Source organism: Mobula hypostoma, chromosome 15, assembly GCF_963921235.1.
Source record: "Mobula hypostoma chromosome 15, sMobHyp1.1, whole genome shotgun sequence".
Lineage (NCBI taxonomy): Eukaryota > Metazoa > Chordata > Chondrichthyes > Myliobatiformes > Myliobatidae > Mobula > Mobula hypostoma.
Window position 1 is genome coordinate 45,637,695 of NC_086111.1, and position 27,994 is coordinate 45,665,688.

Consider the following 27,994-nt stretch of genomic DNA (forward strand, 5'->3'; position numbering starts at 1 on the left):
TATTTTGCATGTAGGTGAATTTCCAGAAAGCTGTAGAGATGTGCAGCGATTAAAAGGATTCATCGAAGACGGTGATTATGTTCTTAATATTCAAGGGAAGCAAGTAAAGGTATTCCAGTTGAACTGAGTTAATAGAGAAACTATGAGTATTCAATTTTTTAAATCCATTTATTTTTGCTTCATTGTGCATTTCTGGTTTCAGATATACTGTGCCGATATGCTGTCAGACAGCCCCAGGGAGTACATTACACTGACAACGGGTGATTTGGAAAATTTTTCAGAAGTTTACGGCTACAGGTACAGAAAAGCAAAATATAGCTGTTCAAACCTCAAGTTCACCTCATGAAAAATAAAATAATTTTCTATCGTAAGTGACATATACATTTAAAATTCTGTTTGGCTTAGATTGCATAATCCTGCTGAGTGCCCATATAATGGAAGTAGAAGGGATGACTGTCAGTGCAGAAGAGATTATCTAGCCGCTGGGTATTCGACTTTTAGAAAAGTTAGACTGGACATCAACACACTGCAAATAATAAGTGAGTAAATTTCCATGAGGATTTTATTGTATGAAGCCATGTCAATGATAAAACTTCCTGTTTTACAGAAATACTTACTAACCAAAGAAGGAATGAAATAGATAACCTAATGTGAATAAATAGTTATTTTTTATTAAACTTTTAATCTGGCCCCTCACCACCACCTTCAACAGGTAATAAGAATCCACAGGAGATGTAAAACAACATTCCATTTCTGTAAACACGAGGAAATCTACAGTTGCTGGAATTTCAAGCAACACACATAAAAGTTGCTGGTGAAAGCAGCAGGCCAGGCAGCATCTATAGGAAGAGGTACAGTCGACGATTCGGGCCGAGTTACATTTCTGTAACTTTCTTTTTATTTTTAATGCATCCTCGTGCAGGATTTTGACCCAAAATTTCTTCTCTCCCACTGAGTTCTTCCAGCACATTGTTTGTTCGCCACCATGTTTCCCATGTTATTGAGTGGTGAATCTGTGGAATTCTTTGCCACAAGCAGCTGTGGAGGCCAGGTCTTTATGTATATTTAAGACAGAGGTTGATAGGTTCTTGATTGGTCAGGGCATGAAGGGATATGGGGATCGGGGCTGTGAGAAAAATTGGATCAGCCGTGATGAAATGGTAGAGCAGACTCAAAGACCAAATGGGCTAATTCTCCTCCTGTATCTTATGCCCTTATGTTACGACCAGGACTTCATACAAATGTATTTCATTGCCAATTGTGTGGCTTTGAATAGAGTTTCTGGCTGCCCTTGGATCACTTTGCATTTCTTCCCTGCCTGCTTCCAGTCCCTTTAAACATATGCCTATATTCTGCCGGCTTCTCTCATGCTGAATTTTCAGTAACATTTCAGTAACCTTGGATCAGAATCATCATGCCAGAATTAACTGGCTGAATGCCCAGTCATGCTTTGCAGATAGTTAGATAAGTTCCTTCGGGTTTCTCATGATCCTGAGATTCACTCCATTATTCTGCATTTTACAAATGTGATCTGAAATTTGCTATATAAATAAAATCAAAACCTGAGAAACTGTATCAGAACTGAGATGTTATATTTGATAGATGAAAGACTAGATTGGGACTACATTGAGCAACACACATCAAAGTTGCTGGTGAACGCAGCAGGCCAAGCAGCATCTATAGGAAGAGGCGCAGTCGACGTTTCAGGCCGAGACCCTTCGTCTCGGCCTGAAACGTCGACTGCGCCTCTTCCTATAGATGCTGCTTGGCCTGCTGCGTTCACCAGCAACTTTGATGTGTGTTGCTCGAATTTCCAGCATCTGCAGAATTCCTGTTGATTGGGACTACATTGATGGATTTGCACCTCACTGCTCTCAGTGTGTGGTTGATATAAGCTAAAGACTAGATCTAAAACACTAGTACCACATTTGATTACAGAAATCAAATATTTTTTCTTACAAGGAGGGAGTTGATTATCTGTTTATTTTAGGGATGTGGACATCGTTGGCAATGACAAACACTGAAAATAAGAGCATAAGAACATAAGACCATAACACATAGGAGCAGAATTAGGCCATTCAGCCATTCGAGTTTGCTCTGCTACTTCATCATGGCTAATGCCGGATCCTATTCAACTGCATACACCTGCCTTATCACCATATCCCTTGATGCCTCGACTAATCACAATCTATCAACTTCCGCTTTGAATATACCCATGGACGTGGCCTCCGCTGCTGTCTGTGGCAGAGTATTCCACAGATTCACCATTCTTGGGCTAAAAAAAAATCCTCTTTATTTCTGTTCTAAAAGGTTGCCCCTTAATTTTGAGACTGTGCCCTCTAGTTCTGGATACACCCACTAGAGGAACATAAGAACTAGGAGCAGGAGCTTGATGGTTCTGGGCCTGTACCCACTGGAATTTAGAAGAATGAGGAGGGATCTCATTGAAACTTATTGACTGTTGAAAGGCCCAGATAGTGTGGATGTAGAGAGGATGTTTCCTATGGTGTGGGACTCTATGACCTGAGGCACAGTCTCAGAACAGAGGAACATCCATTTAGAATGGAGATGAGGAGGAATTTCTTCAGCCAGAAGGTGTTGAATCAATGGAATTCGTTACTACAGCTGGCTGAGGAGGCCAGGTCATTTGGTGTATTTGAGACAGAGATTGATAAGTTCTTGTTTAGTCAGGGCATGAAAGGTTATGGGGTGAAGGCAAGAGAATGTGGTTGAGAGAGAAAATGGATCAGCCACAATGAAATGGCAGAGCAGACTCAATTGGCCAAATGACTGAATTTTGTTCCTATGTCTTATGGTCTTGTGGCCTTATGGAGTAGGTCATTTGGCCTGTCAAGCCTGCTCCGCCATGGCTGATCTGGCTGAACCCACCTGCCTTTTCCCCATATCCCTTAATTCCCTGACTATGCAAAGATCCATGTAACTGCCTCTTAAATATATTTAATGAGGTAGACCCTACTGCTTCCTTGGCCAGATAATTCTACAGATTCACTACTCTCTGTTAAAAGCAGTTCCTCCTTATCTCCATCCAAAATCTACTCCCCAGAATCTTGAGGCTATGTCTTCTCATTCTAGTCTCACCTACCAGTGGAAGAAACTTTCCTGCCTCCATCTTATCTATCCCTTTCATAATTTTTGTATTATTCTTTAACATCCCCACTCATTCTTCTGAATTCCAGTGAGTATGCTCCCAGGTGACTCGATCCACCCCCCCCCCCGCCCCCCAGGCTAACCCCCTCCAGAATCAACCTTGCAAACCACCTCCAAAGCCAATATGTCTTTTCTCAAGAAGGGAGATCAGAACTCCAAGTGTGACCTCACTCGTACCAGTACTCTGAAATGAATATCTTGAGCCACATATAGGCCAGACAAGGATACATTTCCTTTCCTGAAAGGCATTATTGGTTTAGAGTTGCCTTTGTAGCAATCCAATGTTGCTAACTTCTTCACTTAAAATCTGAAGCTCCCTAAATAGTTAATCCATGCTGGTATTAGTCTGTTCACTTAACCATAGTCTCAAGATTATAATTGTGATTTTACTGCCCCTCATGGGGCAGGAGCTGAGTGGATAGACCATCATAGAATAACTCCATGTCTTAGGTCCTGGGCAGGAAAAGCATCATTGAAGTTTAATTATAAGGTTTGCATTTTAAGCAAATTCTGTGCTTTGAGAGTCCAATAGTAGAGTCTCTTAAATTTTCTCTTAGTCAATGAGCACAGTCAGGAACAATGAATTAATCACTGTTAGTGCTCCAGTTAGCAGATTTAAATCATATGTTTTTCCCTAATAGCACCATTTCATTCAGTTTATCTCCATTCTTCATAATTGGAATTATTTTTAATTTTGCTGTTAACAGAGAAACATTAATGTATATATCTGAGTAGAAAGTAGGTAATTATTCTCTCCCCTCTCTACATTTGCTTAAATGCTGATGTGCAGTGCACCAAAACTGTGAAGTGTCTATTCAAATTCAGACTGCCAGAGTTCATCAGCTGCGTCATTTATCTTTCATCACAAATAAGGAAGAGAATTTTAACCTTAAAGACACACAAATTTTTATTGTTTGAGATGTAGATATTTTAAGAATCTTAAACACAAATTCATCTCATCTCATTATGCCCCCTTCCTGTTTTGCTGGGGATGTTGGTTGCAGATAATGTACAATCAATCAGTTTCTCGAAAGAGGTAACTTGCGTTAAGTATTTCACTGAGGTTTGATGCTCAGATTTTATCTTTCTTCTAAGGTTAGTTGTAAAGGTTATTGAGGTGAGGTGAAACAGGCACCACGGTTAGCATAGTGGTTAGGACAACACCATTACAGCTTGGGGCATTTTAGAGTTCAGAGTTCAATTCAACTCCGTTTTGTACAGAGTCTCTCTACATCCTCTCCATGGGTTTCACCCAAGTGCTCCGGTTTCTTTTAACAGTCCAAAGATCTACCTGGTAGGCTAATTGGTCATTGTAAATTGTCCTGTGATTAGGTTGGGATTAACTGGGGTTGTGGAGCTGCTGGGACAGTGTGGCTTGAAGATCTGGAAGCGCCTATTCCATGCTGTTTTGCAAAATAAAATTAATTAATTAATTATGGTGTTGAAGGCCATTTGTATCTTTCTGGGGCTGCTGAGGCACTGCGGAGCAGGACTGCTTTCTTCCAGCCTCCCAGGTTTAATCAGCTTTCTTCTCATAATTATTTTCCATTATGAGTAGATCACCTCCCACTAAAATCAAGAACACCTTCCCAGATCACGAACTTGTTCCCTCCTTTCACACCCCTGGAATTCCACACAGTGCCAACCGTCTAGTGATGAGTCACAAAAAAAGATGAACTCTTTGTTCATTAAATAAATGGATGGGCAAATTAGTACACTGTAGTACTCTGGAATACATGAAAGCCTTTTTTCTACTTTTAAACCTACCTCCATTTCACTTCTTTTTGTATGGGCATTGCTAAATTTGGCAAGAATTTATTTGAATCATTCAGCTATTTCGGATATGCCTTTGGCTCATTTTCCTTAGATAGGAGGCTGCATTGGTATTGGTTTATACCTTCTCTTGAAATAGGCACATCTCTTTAACATTTGCACTTTAACACCCACGTTCTGTATTTCGTTCACTGAGAAACTAAGCATATTTCTGCTTGTTACCAGTCTGTTGAGCACTTCTTTCACATTCTGTGCTGTTTACCTCTCAATGTTTCTGAAGATAGAATATCATCCTAGCACCCAGCAGCCCTTTCAGTTTGCTCGAACTTCACTCCATCCACAGGGAGAATTTCTCAGTGGCCAACCAAATTAAGTCATCAAGTTTATTGTCATTTCATTATATACATGTATACCGTCAAATGAGACAGCGTTTCTCCAGACTGGGTGTAAAGCACCATAGTAGCACACATATAACACACAATAACTTCGGAAAATAATAAATAAATCTACAGATGAATTAATATGAATAAATAAAGTAAAGTGCACAAATTAAATACTGTAGCATATAGCACAAATTCCAGTGACATTTTGAATGCGATGTGGCAGGGAGTTCAGAAGCCTAATGGCCTGAGGGAAGAAGCTGTTTCTCATCCTGGCCATTCTTGACTTTATTTCACTCCCCATTCCCATCCCAATATGTTCATCCATGGCCTCCTTTACTGCCATGATAAGGCCACACAAAGGCTGGAGCGGCAACACCTGATATTCGGTCTGGGTAGCCTCCAAATTGATAGGATGAACATCAATTTTTCTCCCCCTCCCCCCACTACACTCCTTCTTCATTCCCCACTCCTCTCCTACCCCTTCTCCTCTTCTTAACTTCCTATCACCTCCTTCTCGTGTCCCTACTCCTTCCCTTTCTCATTTTCTGTCCGATTTCTTCTTCTTTACCTTTTCCACCCATCACCTGCCAGCTTCTCATTTCATTCCCCCCTTCCCCAGTCACCTACCTTGCTCCTCACCTGGCTTCACCTATCATCTTCTTGCTCATACACCTTCCCCTCACCTCACTTTCTTATACTGGTTTCTTCATCCTTCCTTTCCAGTCCTGATAAAGGGTCTCAGCCCAAAACATTGACTCTTTATTCCTCTCTATAGATGCTGGCTGACCTGCTGAGTTCCTCCACTATTTGCAAAATGGCTTGTGTCTATATCCTCCCACTCCATGCACATTTATGTGCTTCTTTTGTATTTGCCTCCACTACCACCCCAAGCAGCATATTACAGGTAACCACCAATCTCTGTAAAAGAATAAAGAATTGCCTTGCACATCTCATTTAAGCTTACCCCCGCGCATCTTAAAGGCTATCTATACTATCTATATCTCTCATACTCTTATAGATCTCTATCAGATCTCCTCTCAGCCTCCGCTGCTCCAGAGAAAACAATCCAAATTTATCCAAAATTTCCATAAAGAACATGGCCTCTAATCCAGGCAACATCCTGGTAAACCTTCCCGGTGCCCTCTCCAAATCCTTGAACACCTTCCAGAACTCCAGATATGGCTAATAATCCAGATCCTTGATTAATAAAAATAATATTGCCACGTGCCTCCTTTACCACCCTATCAATGTGTGCAAGGACTTTCAGGGAGCTATGGCTGTCATGGTCCCATCTGATAATTCCCCATCTTGCTATTATCTCACTGATAGTGCCTTAATTCCTGTTGGCTGATTCCCAATTATTGCTAGTTCCATTAATTACAGCACACCTGGTTCCCATTAGCAAACACAGGATAAGAATTCTAGCATTACAGCCATGCTTTGCCAGTTCGTTGGTCAATTCTAGTATGTGTAACCTCGTTTCCTGATTCCTTAGGACTGTCAGTTCTAAGCTCCACACCATTTCCTGGATAATCTACATAAACCTTGTCTCCGTGTAAAGACTCTCCTGGATACCTGTTCCACGTTCACGACTGTGCTAGTGCCTTTAACAATAAACTGTTTCTTTACATTTGATCTCCCAAAGTGCAATACCTGACATTTGGCAGGTTAAACTCCTTGCCATATCTCCAACCTGATCTATACTATATCCAGCTGTATTGTTTATTGATCTTCTACGCTGCCTGTGTTGCTTAGCCTTTGATGTCGGCTGTGTTTGTGCAGCTCATCTGATGTATGTTTGAAGGTGGCTGTAGAGGCAAGTCTTGAAAGGCATAGATGTTCATAGTGGGGACAAGGGAGTTGTCCTGATTCCATAGGCACCACGGTTGCTGCTGCTTTCCTCTTTCATTGGGTCGTCTCCAGGTCTGCGTGACACCTATCTTCTAAATTGCTCTTTAGCCAAGCAAGCTTAACCAAGGCCGGCTAACCAGTTCTATCTCATGCCCTATATTCCAGATGCTGGAGAGCAAGCCGCAATAAGCAATACTGACTTTCACACAGTCTTTATACTTTGTCCGAGGTCTATCATGGTTTCTGCTTCCCCATGATAAATGGCCATCGAGCATCTGCCTAGGGAGTCTGGAGTCCTCCATGTGTACAACATGTCTGGTCCAACAGAACTGTGCCTTCAGGATCATGGTTTCAATACTAGTAATCTTTGCCCCATTGAGGGCTTCCAGTTTTGTGATACTATCTTGTCAGTGGATACTTGTAATGGATCTCAGGCTGTGGAAGTGTTCCAGCAGTTTGAGTTGCCTTTTGTATACAGCCCATGTATCACAATCATACAAGAGGCTAGTGAGGACAACAGCCTTGTACACGTTGATCTTAGTGGATATCTGGATGTTGTGCTCCCTAAGCATTCACGATCGCAGGCAGCCCAGGCTCTGAGTAGCCTTGTGAATTCTGCCATTGATACCTTATCCAGGGAACCATCACTGGAGATGACCCTGCACTATCTACAACACTATTATTCTTCATATCATCTGCAAATTTATTATACATCCATCTACATTTTCATCCAGGTCATTTATATGTATCAAAAACAGCAGGGTCCCAGTGCATATCCCTTAAGGACACCGCTAGTCACAGACCTCTAGTCAGGACAAGCCCCACTGACCACTACTCTTTGTCTCCTAAGGCCAAGCCAATTCTGAATCCAAATGGCCAATTCACTGTTGATTCCATACATGTTATTAAAGACAGCATTCCTATAATTGGACTAACTTCTGGGAACAGTTCATATTTTAAAAAAAAACACACATGCTATAAAACTCCAAAACATTCCTAAATTTCCCATCAAAACTCTGCTTCCACATGAAAATCTCACCCCTGTAACGATCAAAGCTATAATCTCAGAATTCCTCCACTTTAGAGTATCAAATCAACAAAATTCTGCCAGGAAAATTTCAAATCAGCTACATGTCAAAAAACTAGCATGGTTTAGCATGTAAATTTGCATAAGTTTAGATAGAACATGAAATTAGACAGAATATTGAGTAGAATAGTTAACCTGCCAGTTGGCTTTAGGTTGTGGCAGCTCGCCCACGCAGCAAGCGAACCAGCTCCAGCAGTCGCGGGCGAGTCCACAGCCAGCGGAAACCGAGAGGACTCTGAGTGCGGGGCAGACCTTGGCCCGGAAGCCGATGTCGCTTCCACCCTGCAAGGGGCGGGGTTGCTGGGAGCAGGTTACTTAAGCGCGCACCGATTCAGACAGTAAACGGTTCAACCAGACCCTGCTCGACTCAGTGTGTGGCTTTCACTCGTCGCGTATCAGCTTGACTATGTTGGTGATCCCAACAGTCCAACGGCATTTAGACCCAACATGAACGACGCGGCTCTGCAGAATGCAGTTTCCCTTAAATAGCCAACCTTCTGGACCACTCAACCCTTGGTCTGGTTCGAGCAAGCAGAGGCCCAGTTCCAGGTCAGGCAAATTGTCTCAGACGCCACCAGGTATTACTACGTGGTGAGCGCCCTCAACCAGGAGACAGAGGGCCACGTTATCGACTTTCTGCATCAGCCCCCTGCAACAGACAGGTACAAGGCATTCAAGGCCCTGTTAATTTGCACATTTGGTCTCTCCCGCCGTGAATGAGCCACATGGTTACTGCATGTGGATGGCCTGGGCAACCGTGCGCCGTCAGCCCTGATGAGTGACATGCTAGCACTGGCAGATGCCCATAAGCCTTGCTTGCTGTTTGAACAGATCTTCTTGGAGCAAATGCCAGAAGACATCTGCCTCCTGCTAGCAGATGAAGACTTCAGAGACCTGCACGGACGTGCTTTGGCGCGCCAAACAAATTGGTGGAATCACCATCAAGATTAGTGCTGTGGCACGGCCGAAAGTCCAGCCCTCCCACACCCCAGCAGTGGAACACATAACACCCACACCAAGGGATGGCACCACTTCTGAGTCTTGGTGTTTTTATCATCAAAGGTGGGTTCCAGGGCCTGCTGCTGCCGACTGTCATGCTCGTTCCAGGGAAACGCCAGGACAGCCATCGCTGATGGCTACAGTGGCTGGTCACTGTGATAGCCTCCTCTACGTTTGGGACAAGCACTCTGGGCGTAGATTCCTGGTGGACACAGGGGCAGAATTCAGTGTCCTACCCCCCTCGAGCCATGATACCTGAACTAGAAGAACAGGACTGGAACTTACGGCAGCCAACAGCAGTACCATCTGCACCTATGGCACAAGAACCATCCCCTTGCAGTTTGGTTCCAACCACTTTACATGGACATTTATGCTGGCCACAGTATCACAGCCATTGCTGGGTGCGGACTTCCTCCGCGCACACTGCCTGCTCGTGGATTTGAAGGGACGACGATTGGTCGATGCGAAGACGTTCCAGACTTTCACCCTCGGTGAGGCCAGGTTACCGGCCCCACACCTGAACTCCGTCACTTATTCCGACAATGAGTTCGCCAGAGTGTTATCGAGTTCCCATCTATCATCACGCCGCAGTTTTCCTCAACAGACCCCAAGCATGGCATGATGCACCACATCCCCACACAGGGACCTCCCCTTCATGCCCGGGCCTGCAGGCTACCGCCCAACAAGCTCCAAATTCAAGAAGCTGGAGGAGATGGGGATTGTGCGGCGTTCTGACAGCCCGTGGGCCTCCCCACTCCATATTGTCCCCAAGTCCACGGGAGGGTGGAGACCGTGCGGTGACTATCGGAGGCTGAACGATGCCACCACGTCCGATCGCTATCCGATACCACACATCCAGGACTTTACGGCCAACCTGCACGGGGCGCGCATCTTTTTGAAGATTGACCTGGTCCGAGGGTATCATCAGATCCCAGTCCACCCGGACGATGTACCCAAGACGGCCCTCGTTATTCCCTTTGGCCTGTTCGAGTTCCTCAGGATGCTGTTCGTGCTCAAAAGCACGGCGCAGACTTTCCAGTGCTTGATGGACGCAGTAGGGCGAAATCTGGACTTTCTCTTCATCTACCTGGATGACATACTTATCGCCAGCTGCTCCCGCCAGGAACATCTAGCACATCTACACCTGCTCCGCCGCCGCCTAAGCGACTATAGCCTGGCTATCAACCCCGCCAAGTGTCAGTTCGGGCTACCCACCATCGACTTCTTGGGACACCAGATCAACCGCCATGGAGCTGTTCCTCTGACGGCAAAAGTTGAAGCCATCTGCCAATTTGCCAGACCCAGCACTGTTAAAGGCTTGCAGGAATTTGTTGGGATGGTTAACTTTTATCACCGTTTCCTGCCCTCAGCAGTCCGGATCATGCGGCCCCTTTTCGGCTTGATGTCCGGCAAGTTCAAAGAGGTCACCTGGACAGAGGAGGCGAAGGCGGCTTTCGAACAAGCCAAGAACGTGCTAGCAAATGCCAATCTCCTAGTCCACCCCCGGGTCAACGTCCCCACTGCCCTCACTGTGGATGCCTCCGACGTGGCAGTTAGCGGCGTGCTCGAGCAGCTCATCAAAGGTAAGTGGAAGCTGCTCGTCTTCTTCAGCTGGCACCTACGACCCCCGGAACTTAAGTACAGCGCTTTTGACAGGGAGCTGCTGGCCCTGTACCTTGCCATCTGGCACTTCAGGTGCTTCCTGGAAGGGAGGGAGTTCACAGTCTTCACAGACCACAAGCCCCTCACTTTCGCGTTTGCCAAAGTGTCGGGCCCGTGGTCGGCCACCAACAATGCCACCTGTCGTACATCTCGGAGTTTACCACCACAATCAAGCACATCGCCGAGAAGAACAACGTGGTGGCAGACGCACTGTCACAAACCTCCGTCCAATCAGTGCACGCTCTGTCTCCGGGGGGTGGATTATTCGGCGTTAGCTGAGGCACAACGACTGGACAGCGAGATGCCGGCGTACCGAACCGCAGTCTCAGGACCCCGCCTCGAAGACATACCCATTGGGCCCGAAGGTAATGAGCTCTTTTGCGATGTGTCCACCAGGCAACCTCGGCCCATTGTCCCGACCGCTTGGAGGCGCCGCGTTTTCGACGCCTTGCATGGTTTAGCCCACCCTTCCATCCAGGCGGCCATCCGGCTGATCGCAGACAGGTTCGTGTGGCATGGCCTACGCAAGCAGGTCGGGCACTGGGCAAGGACATGCACGCACTGTCAAACTCCAAAATCCAGAGGCACATGAGGGCCCCACTGCAACCCTTCCAGCCGACGCATAGGAAGTTTGAACATGTCCATGTGGACATCGTCAGCCCACTGCCGGTTTTGAGAGGAGCAAGATACCTGTTCACCATGGTGGACAGGTTCACGAGGTGGCCGGAAGCTATCCCACTTGCTGACACGGCCACGAAGACATGCGCCAGAGCCCTGATTACCACCTGGGTGGCACGGTCCGGACTCCCAGCCCACGTCACTTCAGAGAGGGGCGCAGTTCACATCAGCTTTGTGGTCTGCACTGGCGCAACTCCTCGGAACCCAACTCCACCAAACGACTGCTTACCACCCGCAGTCCAACGGCCTGGTGGAAGGTTTCCACAGGCACTTGAAGTCAGCCCTGATGGCATGCCTCTGAGGGCCAGACTGGGTTGACGAACTCCCCTGGGTGCTGCTTGGCATCCGCATGGCACCCAAAGAGGACCTGGCCGCATCATCGGCCAAACTCGTTTATGGTGCCCCGCCCACAGTTCCCGGTGAGTTTGTGCCAGCACCCCGTGGCAGGGAGGACACACCTACGGTGGTCCTAACTAAACTCCGGGAGCAGCTTGGAACACTTGCCCCAGTCCCAACGTCCCATCACGGAACAACACCCTCTTTCGTGCCCAAGGACCTACAACAGAGCAAGTATGTACTCGTTCGCCGAGGCACACACAGACCACCCCTGCAGCGACCATACGAAGGACCCTAAAGGGGGTGCACCATAATGGGACGACCTGCATTCTCGACATTGGTGGTCGTGAAGAGACTTTTACCATTGACCGTCTCAAACTGGTGCATCTAGACCTTGAACACCCAGTTGCGGTGCCACCCCCACGACGACGAGGCCGGCCACCTAAAAGAGCTGAGAGTGTGCAGGCTGTGGATTCTGCACCTCTTATCGCTGGTTTGGGAGGAGGGGGTTCATGTGGCGGCTCGCCCACGCAGCAAGTGAACCAGCTCCAGCAGTCGCTGGCGAGCCCACAGCCAGCGGCAACCGAACGGGTTCTGAGTGTGGGGCAGACCTTGGCCCGGAAGCCGACGTCGCTTCCACCCCACAAAGGGCAGGGGTTGCTGGGAGCAGGTTACTTAAGCACGCACCGATTCAAACAGCAAACGGTTCAACCAGACCCTGCTCAACTCAGTGTGTTGCTTTCGCTCGTCGCGTATCAGCGCAACTGCAAGATATTTTTTATCCCGAGGAACAAGAACTAACAACATCTGTTGCCTATTAATGAAACATTTTGGCATGTAATTAAGACGTCCAGAACTGAGATAAACTGAATTAGTTCAGTGTGTTGTCATGAACAGGACTCGTGTTGAATTAAAGATAAGTAATTTCTGACTCTCATAATGAATCAAATCACAGCATACAGTGGTAATGAATTGTCTAATGCAGGATTATCTAATGTAGATTTGGTTGACACAATCTGTTAGCTGTTCCAGAACTGTGTAACTGAAAAACAGACTTCATAGTGAAGCTTTAAAGATTGCAGATAGATCTGCATTTGCTAATAGTTGTGTATTCTAATGGTATATAGTTTAGGTAAAAAAAAATCCAGTGTTGTGTTTTACAAGAACAGGCACACTGAGTTTCAAACAAATATTCCCCTAATTGTGCAATGCTTCTTGAGTCGTTGAGTAAACAGTCAATGAAATATGTCTGATGTGGGGAGATGATGAATAGAGACAAGGAATAGTTTGGAATAAATCTCCCTTTATTATGCATCATCGTCATTTTTTTTTCCCTTTCTCCACCAAGCTTTCTCTATAACCTCAAGAGTGTGGTTGGTATCAATGGCCAAATTTGTCCCAGTGCTTTGCAGAAATCTTCTGTTTTCAATAAATTTTCAAGTGAGTTGGAACTACTTATTAAATTCTTACTATACACATATCAATCACAACCAGTCTGTAGTATCAGCATTTTGAGAATCCCTGTCAGTATGTAAACATTTGATGCCAAAATTATGTGATAGCTAAGCCCTCTGCCTTCAGCGCTGACTCCTTGCTTTCAAGTCAAACATTTGTGCTTCCATCTCTATTCCAGCTGATGAAGTGTTGGGCTGAACTTGCCTTGTTTTAATGTTACTAACGATTATGACTCCTAACTCTGTATTGAAGACAGGAACACCACATATGAAGAAGCTCCAGCCCTAAGCCAGAAAATCTTTTTGAGAGTGTGTGCTCAAATTCGCGATAACCTTCTTTAAAAAAAATTCTCCCGTGATTATTCTGAGCAGAGATTATCATTGATTAATGATTTATTAACAATAATTATGGACCTTTTTATGGAAATAGGATGAGACCTGTTGCTTAGTTACATGTATTCATTATTTTATATTGATAAAGGTATAACAGAGGCAGATTGAAATAAATGAAGCTTTAGAAAACCTGTCAAGAATTATTAATATTAATCTTTTAAAATATAGTTGAAAAATGACATCTTACTAGTATTATACTTGTACCTCATTCAGTATATACAACATAAAAAACGTGGTTACAAGTTTTGATACATATTCATAAAAGATCAAGGAAAGAAAAATAACCACGCTTTACTCTCAGTGAGACTTTTCTTGCTCCACTAACAGTGACAACTATTTCATGTTTGGCTTACATTTGATTGTCTTCATGGAGCACTAGTCTCGTCAATAAGTCTATTCCTTTAGTTTTTTAGCACTGAAAACAAAGACACATATGAATATGTCAATGATTCAAATAGTTATGGAAACTATTTCCGAAAGGTCCTCTTATTGACTAGGCAATTCTTTTACTACTGCCTTACATATTTCAAACCTTGTGGTACATTCAGAAAATTTTCCCAAGTTAACCAGTTCTTCACATATTTTATCCGCACCCCCCCCCACACACACACACACACACACACACACACAAAATTGAGCAATAATTGCTAGCTTAGCTACTAATTTAATATCAATGCTCTCATCATGACAAACGGAAAGAAATTTACATCAGCTAATATCTTTTGTTAGTTGTTCTGCTATGTTTGTTCCCATCATTCATATTCTATCTTTTACTGTGGTTCTTCTGCTCATGGGCAAAGCATTAATGTGCTGAATAATTTATTCTTTTTCTGGAAAACTATCAAAAAAGGAAAGGAGCACACTGTGTTCTTTAACATATTCTCCATCACTGGGTGGTTTTCCATGTTGAACGAAGTGCTAGTTTCAATGATTATTGTTGGAATAAGTTGGAACTACTGAAATAAATGTCATCAAAATATTTCACTGCATTTTTTTGTTGCTGATTTTTCAAGAAATTTATTATATTATTTTCTTGCTACTTTTAGTGCAAAATTTATGAACATTTTCATAATTCACAATTAACACCTCAACACCTCCACCCACTAACTCCAACACAACTTTATTATTTCCTGTCAGTCACCAGTGGTACTTTATGGACATATAATCAAGCTATGCTTAAAAGCAATCTTAAGTATTTATATTTATTGTTTTTGTAATTATTATTGTGTTCTTTATCTTTTGTATGTTTCTTTGCACAGCATCGTATCTGAAGTAACAATTATTTAATTTTCCTTTACACTTGTGTGCAGGAAATGACATTGAACAATCTTGAATCTTGAAATAATGTTGTTTTACTAATATATTTATTGTGAAAAATTAAATACGCATGGCGGTCCTAAACTACATACCAAATTTACCACTTTTATCACTGAATATCCGGTGTTCACTCACAAATGACAGAAGAGAAAATATAGACAGAACTGGTCCAACCGTTTGCTATACAAATACTGATGAGTGTACACCATGTCTGCAAGGATTTCAAAATGTATCGTCCAATATCATGTGCTATCGCAATCATCTAGCTGTTGCCAAGATGGAGTGAGGTGTTTCCTGTGATAACATTTTGCTGTTCTTGGGGTTGTAAAAAATTTGGCAGTAACATTAATAATTATCACAAGAGATTCTGCATTTGCTGCAAATCCAGAGCAACACACACAGAACGCTAGAGGAACTCAGCAGGTCAGGCAGCGTCTATGGAAATGAATAAACAATGACATTTCGGTCCAAGACCCTTCTTCAGGACCTATTCTTCAGATAATTATGATGTACCTTTTTAATATGAATGGGGTTCAAAGAAACTAGGGGGAGCACTGCATGCCAGGTGCCAGCAAAATTTTTGCGCGTGCCTTTTTGGGCACCTGTGCCATAGGTTCAACACCCCTATGCTTTACCGAAATCAAAATCACAATTCTATGTGAATATAGTAGCAGTGAGGAGACAGGAGTCCTTCAATGATGGAAAGGTATATTTAGAAATGACATAATAGAGAAGGGATAATGATAAGGGAAGAGGAAAGTAGGTAAACTTAGGGAAAGCAGTGTGAAGGGAAATGAAGAACTAAACAGAAATTGATGGGAAGTGAAGAGGATAATGATCACTAATGGAGCTAAGGAAAATAAGGAACGAAAGATTGGAAAACTGAGGAAGGAAAAGGAGTAACATGAATTCAGAGAGTAGGAGTAGTGAACTGTGGGTTTCAAATAACAACATAAGCCAAGTAGGATAGGAGATGGGAAATTAATGGCAGTCCTGGTGGTGGAAGGGCAGTGGGAGCAGAAGGTTGAGGTAGAGGAGGTTCCATCAAGAGAAGTGCTATAAGAATTGCAAGTCTTGCAAAGAGTTTCTCTGTGAAATAGTGAGAAACTGGATAGAGTGCAGTGTCTTCAATTGCTACATCATGAATCTGGAGCAGGTCAGATCTGGGAAAATGACTAGAAGAGAAAAGGTGGTTTAAATGGTCAATTTAAAATAGTGATGGAGGCACATGAGACTGCAGGTGCTGGAAACTGGAGCAAAAATATAAGCTGCTGTGCGTACAGCAGCATCTATGGAAGCAGAAGGGATGGTTGATGTTTTGAGTTGAAACCCTGCATCAGTCCTGTGAGTGGAGAGTGAAGGCAGCCAGTAGATAGAAGTGAGAGGGAGCAATAAGATAAAGGCTGGTAGGTGACAGGTGGACGCAGATGAGATAGAGTGATGTTGGGCAGTTCATTTTGTTCGAAGTAGTCATAGCACCATAGAGAAATGCAGCACAGAGTCAGGCTCTTTGGCCTAATGAGCCCATGTTGACCATAGTGACCACCCACCTGGTCCCAATTTCCTGCATTCGGCCTGTATCCCGCTAAGTCTCGGCCTTCCATCTACCTATCCAAGTGCTTCTTAAATAATACTATTGTACTTCCAGCTTGCCTTCTTCTGGCAGCTTGTCACCACCCTCTGCATAAAAATGTTGCCTCTCAAGTCCCTTTTCAATATTTCCCCTCTCACCTTAAATTTGTATCTGCTAGTTTAGGACTCCCTATCCTAGGGAAAAGTCTGTTATCAGCCTCATTAACTATGCCTTTTATAATTTAAAATATCACTACAAGATCACTCTCATTGTCCTACGTTCCAAGGAATAAAGATCTAGTCAACAGCTAGCCTGGCCAATCTCTCCCTATAACTCAGGCACTGTAGTCATGGCAACATCGTTGTAATTCTTTGCTGAACCCTAAGCAGAACAAGGTGACCAAAACTGTACATAGTACTACAAATGCGACCTCACCAAAGCCTTATATAACTGCAACAATATGCCCAATTTCCTACCTCAGTGCTTTGACAGATGAAGGTCAGCATGCTAAATGTTCTTTTTTACCACCCTGTCTGCCTGTGAAACCACTTTCAGTTAACTATGTACTTGTACTCCTAAGTCTCTCTGTTCCATAACACTTCCTGGTACCCTACATTTCACAGTACATGTCTTACACTAGTTTGACTATCCAAAGTACAAACCTCGCTCTTATCTATATTGATATCCATTTGCCTCTCCTCGCCTCACTTTCCTAGCTTCCTCAAAAAACCTCTAAAGAGTTCATGAAGCATGATTTTCCATTCTGAATCTCCTAATCAGATTCTGCCTATCCAGTGCTGGTAGATCCTGCCCTTTTGAATTACCCACTACTGATGTCAGGTTGACTGGACAATAGTTTCTTGACTTGACTTTGCTACCCTCCTTAAACAATAGCACAACATTAGCCACCTTCCAGTCTTCAGGAACTTTACCAGTGGCCAACGATGAAGTAAGTATCTCTGAATTCCTCTGCAATTGCCTCCCTAGCCTCCAGCAAAGCCTAAGGATGGATTTGATCAGGCCCTGGGGAGCCATTCACCTCAATACACTGTAAAAAATGCCCTTGTTTAATTTGATTAAAAAGTCCATAAATTTGTGAAGTATAAATAAACCAAGTTTTCATGGATACAAAGCCAAAGTGTAAAGTAAAGATAATCGATGGAAAAGTGTATTTGAATTTTCCAGCTGTTTTTCTGAGTTTACTTGTTCTCCACCCAACCTCCTACCAACACCCCCACCCAATCTTAATTTACATGCAATTGCCAAGTTGTTTTCATCTCAGTGATGTCAAGTTTTCTGAATATTGTTCCATCTACTGAAAGCTTTTTAAATTACCTGATGTCAGAACTTTGAAAAAAATGAATCTATATAATGGAAAAATGTTGTACACTGATCTGTTAAGATAGTCATATGAAGAGCAGCTAATGTAATTTGATTGAAGGGCTACCACTTTCAGAGTTATTTTCATGTCTGTTCTTTGGCTCTTATCCCAAACATCAACTTTGCAATGTAGCAATTGTATAATAACAAAATAAATTTGCAACTAAACATACATGAGGCACAAAAAGGGAAGATTATCAACCCTGTACATCCAGGTAGGTTGTAAGTGCATTCCTCATTGGCCTAACCACACACAAGTACAGAAAGAATAATGGGAAATTTCCTCTACTTCTTCAATGATACTCAAGCAAAGCTGTAACAATCACACCCTATAACTTCAGCAGTAAAAGCAATTAGAGATTAATTTTCTATAAGTAGGAATGCAACTTTGTGTTCAGAAACTTATCACATTTCTTCTTAACATTGTTGAGGATTTATTCCCATCTCTGGTTGAAGTTTTCCTTAGAATGGAAGGGTGGGTCTTATGCAGTGAACAGTAGACACTGAGGAATGTGATAGAACAAAGGGATCTGGGAATACAGGTCCATAATTCATTGAAGGTGGCATCACAGGTAGATAGGGTCATTAGCCTTCACAAATCAAAGTATTGAGTATAGTAGGACGGATGTTACGTTGAAGATGTATAAGGTGTTGGTGAATTTGGAGTATTGTGTGCAGTTTTGGTCTCCTACCTACAGGGAAAGTGTAAATAAGGTTGAACGAATACAGAGAAAGGGTGTTGCCAGGTCTGGAGGACCTGAGTTATAAGGAAAGATTGAACAGGTTTGGACTTTATTCCTTGGAACATAGAATATGGAGAGGAGATATGATAGAGGTAAACAAAATTACAAGAGGTATAGATGGCATAAATGAAAGCAGGCTTTTCCACTGGTTAGGTGACTGGAAGACCATAAGACTTAGGAGCAGAATTAGGCCATCCTGCCCATTGAGTATGCTCCACTGTTCCATCATGGCTGATCCCGGATCCTTCTCAACCCCATATACCCGCCTTCTCACCATGTCCTTTGATGCCATAACCAATCAGAAAACTATCAACTTCCACCTTAAATATATCCACAGTCTTGGCCCCCACCACAGTCTGTGACAGAACATTCCACAGATTCACTGCTCTCTGGCTATAATATTCCTCTTTACCTCTGTTCTAAAGGATCACCCCTCTATTTTGAGGCTGTGCCCTTTAGTTCTGGATATCGCCACCACAGGAAACATCCTCTCCTCATCCACTCTATCTCGTCCTTTCAACATTTGGTAGGTTTCAATGAGATCCCCCCACATTCTTCTAAATTCCAGTGATACAGCCCCAAAGCTGCCAAATGCTCCTCATATGTTAACCTTTTCATTCCCGGAATCATCCTCATAAACCTCCTCTGGACTCTCTCCAATGACAGCACATCCTTTCTGAGATATGGGCCCAAAACTGTTGACAATACTCCAAGTGTGGCCTGACTAGTGTCTTATAAAGACTCAGCATTATCTCCTTGCTCTTATATTCAATTCCCCTTGAAATAAATTCCAACATTGCATTTGTTTTCTTTACCACAAACTCAACCTGTAAATTAACCTTCGGAGAGTCTTGCATGAGGATTCCTAAGAACCTCTGCACCTCTGATGTTTGAACCTTTTCCACATTTAGATAATAGTACGCAGTATTGTTCCTTATGCCAAAATGCATTATTGTACATTTCCCAACACTGTATTCCATCTGCCCTTCTTTTGTCCATTCTTCCAATTTGTCTAAGTCCTGCTGCAATCATATTGCTTCCTCAGCACTACCTACCACCCCACCTATCTTCATATCATCTGCAAACTTTACCACAAAGTCATCTTCCATTATCCAAATGATTGACAGACAATGTGAAAAGTAGTGGTGCCAATACTGACCCCTGAAGAACACCTAATCACTGGCCAACCAGAAAAGGCCCCTTTTATTCCCACTCACTGCCTCCTGTCTGTCAGCCATTCCTCTAACCATGCCAGTATCTTTTCTGTATTGCCATAGGATTTTATCTTGTTAAGTAGCCTCATGCATGGCACCTTATCAGATGCCTTATGAAAATACAAGTAAGTGACATCCACCACCTCTCCTTTGTCCACCCTGCATGTTACTTCCTCAAAGAACTCTTAACAGATTTGTCAGGTAAGATTTCACTTTACAAGAACCATGCTGACTTTGGCTTATTTTATTATTGGTCTCCAAGTAGTTCAAAACCACATCCTTAATAATAGACTGCAACGCTTTCCCAACCACTGAAATTAGACTAACTGGCCTAAAATTATTTTCTTTTGCCTTCCTCCCTTCTTAAAGAGTGGAGTGATATTTGCAATCTTCCAGACCTCTGGGATCATGCCAGAATCAAGTGATTCTTGAAAGATCATGACCAATGCATCCGTTATCTCTTCAGCAACTTCTTTCAGGATTCTGGGATGTACTCCATCTAGTCCAGGTGACTTATCCATCTTTAGCCGTTTGAGTTTGCCTAGAACTTCTTCCTTTGTAATAGCAATGGCACTCACTCCTGCTCCCTAACATACACGGACCTCTGGCATACAACTGGTTTCTTCCACAGTGAAGACTAATGCAAAGTACCCATTAAGTTCATCTGCCATTTCTTTGTCTCCCCATTACTACCTCGGCACCATCATTTTCCAGTGTTCCAATATTAACCTTCACCTCTCTTTTACTCTGTATATAACTGAAAACACTTTTAGTATCCTGCTTTATATTATTGGCTAGTTTGCCCTCATATTTCATCTTTTCCCTTCCTATAGCCTTTTTAGGTGCCTTTTGTTGGAATTTAGAAGTTTCCCAGTCATCCATCTTCCCATTCACTTTTGTGACGTATATGTCCTTTTCTTGGCTTTTATGCAGTCCTTATCTTCCCTACAACCAGACGTCATGGATTAAGGGTGAAAGGTGAAAAGTTTAATGGGAATATGTGGGGAAATGTCTTCACTCAAAGGGTCATGAGAGTGCGGAATGAGCTGCCAGCACTAGTGGTGTATGCAAGCTCGATTTCAATGTCTAAGTGAAGTTTGGATAGGTACAAGGATAGTAGGTATATGGAGGGCTATGGTCTCGGTGCAGGTCAATGGGAGTAGGCAATTGAAATAATTTTGACATCGACTAGATGGGCCAAAGTGCCTTTTCCTGCGTTTACTTCTCTATGACTATGAAATTTGCTGTTTTGTGGCAGTAATACAGAAAAAAATTATGTTACATTAAAACTTACGTAAGCTTAAAGCTTAAAACTTATCAGCTTAAAGTATGGATTGATACCTGGAAGTATGATGTGGTAGCTATTAGTGAAACATGGTTACTGGAGGGGTGCGATTGGCAACTAAATATTCCTGGATTTAATTGCTTCAGGTGTGTTAGAATTGGAGGGACAAGGGGGGGAGGTGTTGCATTGTTTGTCAGAGAAAATATTACCGTGGTGCTCTGGCAGGGCTCGTCTAGGGAGGCTATTTGGGTGGAATTGAGGAATGGGAAAGGTGTAGTAACACTTATGGGGGAGTATTATAGACCACCAAATGGGGAGCGAGAATTGGAGGATGGATGCCACCTTCTTGAGGCCTTAATCATGGGGAGGCTTGTGCTTATGATGGAGCTTACTGACTCTACGATCCTCTGCAACCATCAGAATACTCTCCGTGGTACATCTGTAGAAATTTGCTAGAGTCGTTGGTGACACACGAAATATCGTTACACTCCTAATAAATTATACCTCCTGGCATGCCGTTACCATGATTACCTCAATATGTTGAGCCCAGGATAGATCCTCTGAGATATTGATGCCCAGACACTTGAAGGTTCTTACCCTTTCCACCACTGCGCCCTCAATGAGGACTTAGGTGCGCTCTCCTGATTTCCTTTTCTGAACTCCACAAGCAATTCCTTGATCTTACTGGTGTTGAGTGCAAGGTTGGTGACATGCCACCACTTAGCCAGCTTCTCGGTGTCCTCTTGTTGCCGTCTGAAATTCTGCCAAAAACAGTGGGTTCATCATTAAGTTTATGGATGGCATTTGAGTTGTGCCTAACTTCACAGTCATGAGTGTGGAGGGAGAAGAGCAATGGCTAAGAACACATCCTTGAGGTGAGCCTGTATGATTGTCTTCAAGGAGGCGATGTTATTACCCATCCACAATAACTGTGGTTTCCTGATGAGGAAGTCAAGAATCCAGTTGCAGATAGAGGTACAGAGATTTTGAAGCTTGTTGATTAGTACTGAAGGAGTAGCGGTGTTGATATTTCACTTTATAGCAAATCGTATTTATGCATTTAGTTCATTTTCTATTGAATTTTTAAATCATCTAGCTTAAAGTTATTTTTGCTTCTGGGTTTTACATCTGTGAGAATTCATCATTCAACATGAACTGTTAGTTAAGAGGTTACCTCTTAAAATAGTACCTGATAGGAAATGACATCAGAAGACTACTGGATCTTTATAGGCAGATTTCTCTGAGGTAGTAAGCTCTGTCGCTTATCTCTGACCGTAAAATCCAGATCAAGATACATTTTTTGATTAACAATGAAGTTACTAAAATTACAACAACACACATCAAAGTTGTTGGTGAACGCAGCAGGCTATGCAGCATCTCTAGGAAGAGGTACAGTTGACGTTTCAGGCCGAGACCCTTCATCAGGACTAACTGAAGGAAGAGCTAGTAAGAGATTTGAAAGTGGGAGAGGGAGGGGGATATCCAAAATGATAGGAGAAGACAGGAGGGTGAGGGATGGAGCCAAGAGCTGGACAGTTGATTGGCAAAGAGGATATGAGAGGATCATGGGATAGGAGGCCCAGGGAGAAGGAAAAGGGGGGGGGAACCCAGAGGATGGGCAAAGGGTATAGTCAGAGGGACAGAGGGAGAAAAAGGAGAGAGAGAGAGAGAGAATGTGTGTAAATAAATAACGGATGGGGTACGAGGGGGAGGTGGGGCATTAGCGGAAGTTAGAGAAGTCAATGTTCATGCCATCAGGTTGGAGGCCACCCAGATGGAATATAAGGTGTTATTCCTCCAACCTGAGTGTGGCTTCATCTTTACAGTGGAGGAGGCCGTGGATAGACATATCAGAATGGGAATGGGATGTGGAATTAAAATGTGTGGCCACTGGGAGATCCTGCTTTCTCTGGTGGACAGAGAGTAAGTGTTCAGCAAAACTCTTCCTAGAGATGCTGCCTGGCCTGCTGCGTTCACCAGCAACTTTGATGTGTGTTACTAAAATTATAATCAAATTTCATTAAACCTTAAAGAATTATGAACTGTTCAATGTACTTTGCATGTTGAAACCAGCAGCAGCAAAGTAATGATTTCTTATATATATTTTAACTACCATGCAGGAAGTAACTTAGTTAACTTTTAAAGAAAACTGAATATTTTGTATGCGTTAACTATATATGAATGTCAGGGTTAAAGCTGCTCAATATTAACTTGAAGGTGTTCAATTTTCAATAAAAGCAAACAGAATTTACTATGAAGGATAATTTGAAGAACTTATTAATCACTATTTTCATACGATGGTGTTTTCTGTAGTTACCTGAGAAATGCTATGTCTTTTATGAATAATTGAATTTTATTATACACAAAAGTAAGAGATAACATTTGATTTGCATATAGAGACCATCTTCTCATTGCAACTGAACTAGACTGAAGAAACTTTTCTTTATAATGTTGAGAATGCTGTATATATCAAGGTGATATTTCAGCTTGACCACAAGCATGCTTATGAATGATCAGATCTAAAATATTTACCAATTCATATTTTCTCCCATAGACACTAACCTACCTGCTTAGCTTTACTTGAATTATCATTGCTATTTGTATGTCTGACTGCACTGACAACAGAAAGATAATTTGTCAGTATCATAAAGACGAGCTGCATGAGTTATACTTCAGAGAAGAAGATTAATTTAGGAATTATCATTCCAGAATTGCATGAGATCTTGACGTTGTCTTTAATAATAAATGATAACCAAAATGAATTTTGAGTATGTCTCTACACTGCCAAATAAAAGTCAAGATTTATCATATTATGCATTGATGCATGACTCAAGAGGATAATTGATAGTTTCTTTCCCTCTTCTCCATTTTTCTTTATATTTGTCATTTTACCCCCTCCTGAATGTACTAGTGGATGTTCCAGTGCAGAGTCACACACAGCGATGGTTGGCAAATTAGTCAATAATGGAGACAGTTTCCCTGAGCCCAACAATTGTCTTGATATTCACTTGTACAATACTTTTTAATTCAGCATTACACAATTAAAATATTTGTCCGTGAGTGAACCATGATAATATCATTTCCATGGTATTTTGTTACATTTGGACAGTTTAACTAAGCATCCCCAAATATTTCAGGGTAACTTGTCCTTCCTTGTCCTGAGTGCACCCGTTGTTAGGTATTCATGGGAGAACCTACTCAAAGTCCTGAAGATCCAACTTAGATCACACTATCTCTAGAGTTCTGCCCTAAATTATCCTGAAGCAAAACCAATCTCCCAATCCCACCTCCACTCCAAAGAAATCCACTTCCCAATTATTACATGTGGCATATTCACAGATATTTCATCCTCTCCTTACCTTAGGGCCTTTCACTGAAACTCCTCAATGATGACCAAACTGTCAGCTCAATATGTTTAATCTTCAGCATCACAGCACCTAACTGTTAATCAGGTTCAGTCACACCTGTGAATAATTTCATAAGGCATGTCGAGGTTGTACACAATTACGAACGTATAAAGTTCAATGCCTAGTCACATAGGACCAGAACCTCATGCTCTGCTCTAACTCAACTTCAGTGAAGTGGGATAACAGCCAGATATGTATCTTAAAATATCTACACGATGAGGTGACATGATACCATAGCAAGGGCACCATGTTTGATGCAATAGTTAATGCTGCTGTCTCACAGCCCGAGTGACTTAGGTTCAATCCGGATCTTCATACGTGGGATTTATCTGGGTGCTCTGTTTTCTTCCTACATTGTTGTTTGGTTAATTGGATGCTGTAAATGATTCTTTAGTATAAGTTAATGGTATAAAGAGAAGATGGTAACATTGCGTGGGAGAGAATAAATTACAGGAGAACAAGGAGATGAGATGGAATGGGGCAAATGGAATTGCTCCATAGAAGCCAGGGTTGACCGAAAAGGCTGATTGACGTCGTTCTATGTCATTTGCATATTGAGTGAAAGCAATGTCTTTGTTGCAGCCAATTCTAGCAAACCAATTGCCGCTGCTGGCAGCCTAGCACTGGTTGTTATCCTTGTATGACGTACCCTCTAATGGTAATGTTCCACAAATTCAAAGAAATGTGTTTGATCCTTTATTAGCAGCTATCAAAACATACAATCATGAAGCAATGAAACATGAGTGTAGTTTAGCATGGCTAAGCAGTTAATGAAAGATCTAACACCTGGTGGTCCCAGCTCCATACAGCCCAGAGCAAAGCCCAAATACGTAACTTATTCCCTTCACTTTTATCACACCACCCCTCCCCCACACTTCACTAGCTACCATAATAAATGCACAAAACAGAATACAATGCAAATAGAAAATGGTTGCCTGGCTCCTACAGTCTTCATCTGCTGTGCAAACATGCATAGATCTCCACAAAGTTTTCTTAGGTCTATCCCAGGAGTGGGAACTTGACTCAATACATCTTCTGTATGTTGAGTTCAAACGTGTCATCTTTCACCAAAGTCAACAACAAGAAGATTTGATTAGTTTAATGATTTAGTATCTTTAAAATTGGTATAAAATATTTTTAATTCATGAAGTTCAAACCCAGTGTCCTCTGTAAAGAGTCTGTATGTCCTCCCCATGGAATGTTTGGGTTTTCTCCAGGTGCTCTGGTTTCCTCCTACAGTCCAAAAACGTACCGGTTAGTAGGTTAATTGGTCATTGTAAATCGCCCCTTGACTACCTTAGGGTAAAATCAGGGGTTGTTAGGCAGTGCGGCTTGAAGCACCAGAAAGGCCCATTCCACGCTGTGCCTCTAAATAAATATAATATAATATAATATTCACAATGAAAAATTTATTTTGAATATTGTTTCTTAACCTTAATAGCTTTGCTTGTTTCTGCTGACTTTATAGCAACAGACTTGTACTTTGCACGAACGCTTGAAGGACGATCAGTTCCATTTGCCACAGCTGGAGACTGTTACAGTGCTGCCAGATGTCCACAGGTAATATAATTATTTTGCAAAATATATATCTTTAAAAATTTACAACATCCTAAAACATGACAAACGAATAAATAGACAACTAAACTGAGAGACATTGGACCAGGGATGAATTGCCATACTTTCATAAACATATTGTTTAGATTATGAGAACATGCAGTCCTCGTCTATTGTCATTTAGAAATGCATGCATACATTAAGAAATGATACAATGTTCCTCCAGAGTGATATCACAGAAAAACAGGACAAACCAAAGACTAACACTGACAGAACCACATAATTATAACATATAGTTACAGCAGTGCAAAGCAATTTGATAAAGAACAGATGATGGGCACGGTAAAAAAAAGTCTCAAAGTCCCGATTGTCTCCCAAGTCCCCGATAGCAGGCGGCAAAAGGGAGAAACTCCCTGCCATAAACCTCCAGGCACCGACAACTGCCAATGCATTGAAAGCACGCGACCACAGCCGACACTGAGTCCGTCCATCCAAAAACTTCGAGCCTCTGACCAGCCCCTCCGATACAGTCTCCTGAACACCATCCTCTGCCGAGCGCCTTTGACCGCGCCCCAGCCGCCGAAACAAGCAAAGCTGAGGATTCGGGGCTTTCTCCTCCGGAGATTCCGGACCACACAGTAGCAGCAGCAGCGAAGCGGGCATTGCAGAAGTTTCACCAGGTGTTCCTCCGTGCTCTCATGTCTATCTCCATCAAATCAGAATTGTGCACAGTACCCTACTTGACACATAACAAATATTATTCACCTGAGTGGCCGTGCACGCTGCATCGCATCGCCATCTTCTCCTCCTCCCTACTTTACAATCATAAACAAATGAGAATTCATAAGATTTTTATCAAATTATTTTCACATCAAAAAAATCTGACTATTATAACTTACAAGCATAATTTACAGAAATAGAATTTAGGATGCTGAGGTATTGGTTATATATTCTAAACAAACTGACTGCATTCGAAATAATAATGTGTTAACCTGAAAGAAAATCATGAGAAGTGTAGAACTATCAAAATGTTTTTGAGTAATCCTGGTATGAGGCTAGTTTAAAATATGATTTTGTGCTTCCATACTGTTATACATTTATTTTGCTATAGGTATAGTAATAGATGTAAATTTTAAAATATTAAAATGGAAAGGTTTTTAAAAATTCATTAAGGTTTTAAGTTAATTTATCTTATCCTGTATTTTTTTGATTTTTTTTAATGAAATACTAGAGCAATTTTGAAACTAAGTTGCACAATAACATGGTGTTAAAATCAGACAGTAAAGTTCAAGGCTTAAAGTAAAGAAAAATTTGTTATCAGAGTACATATGTCACCACATACAACACTGAATGGAATTATGAAGTTTGTATGCAGTTAGTACACTTTCTTGTTTCCAAACTGGGTCCACCATGTGCGTGTGATGTGAAACAGTGTACAATGTTCACTTTGGCATTACCTGTGTGAAAATCTGCTATGAAGCTGGTCCTCAGATCCTGAGGATGGCCTCCTTTGGACGTAAGGTTAAGGACCTGACCGCTTGTTGGATACGTCAGATAATCTCAAGATGTCTGTCATCTTCTGTATGGGTAATTTTATGATCAGCCCACATATCTACTCTACCACAAAAGATCCTATTTCACATTTCTGGGCAACCAGCCTTCTATCATCTCCTCTCTGATCACCCCTCCAACAATTGCGCTCCCTCTCTGAATGTCACCTCCTCTAGGGTTTCCCAA

At 42.4% G+C, this 27,994-nt stretch overlaps 1 protein-coding gene and 1 long non-coding RNA gene across 4 annotated transcripts in view; one reads left to right on the forward strand and one right to left on the reverse strand.

Annotated features, from left to right (window-relative positions):
• adamts9 (ADAM metallopeptidase with thrombospondin type 1 motif, 9) overlaps window positions 1-27,994 on the forward strand; it is a 266,041-nt gene that overhangs the window by 214,981 nt on the left and 23,066 nt on the right. For all 3 annotated transcript variants that reach the window (XM_063067960.1, XM_063067961.1, XM_063067962.1), the window contains 4 exons: window positions 15-109; window positions 203-297; window positions 406-539; window positions 26,172-26,263. In XM_063067960.1, the coding sequence (XP_062924030.1) occupies window positions 15-109; window positions 203-297; window positions 406-539; window positions 26,172-26,263 (416 nt within the window). The remainder of the gene's footprint in view (window positions 1-14; window positions 110-202; window positions 298-405; window positions 540-26,171; window positions 26,264-27,994) is intronic.
• The window catches only part of LOC134356811 (uncharacterized), a 106,661-nt gene that overhangs the window by 51,469 nt on the left and 27,198 nt on the right, over window positions 1-27,994 (reverse strand). The gene's annotated exons all lie outside the window — the stretch shown is intronic.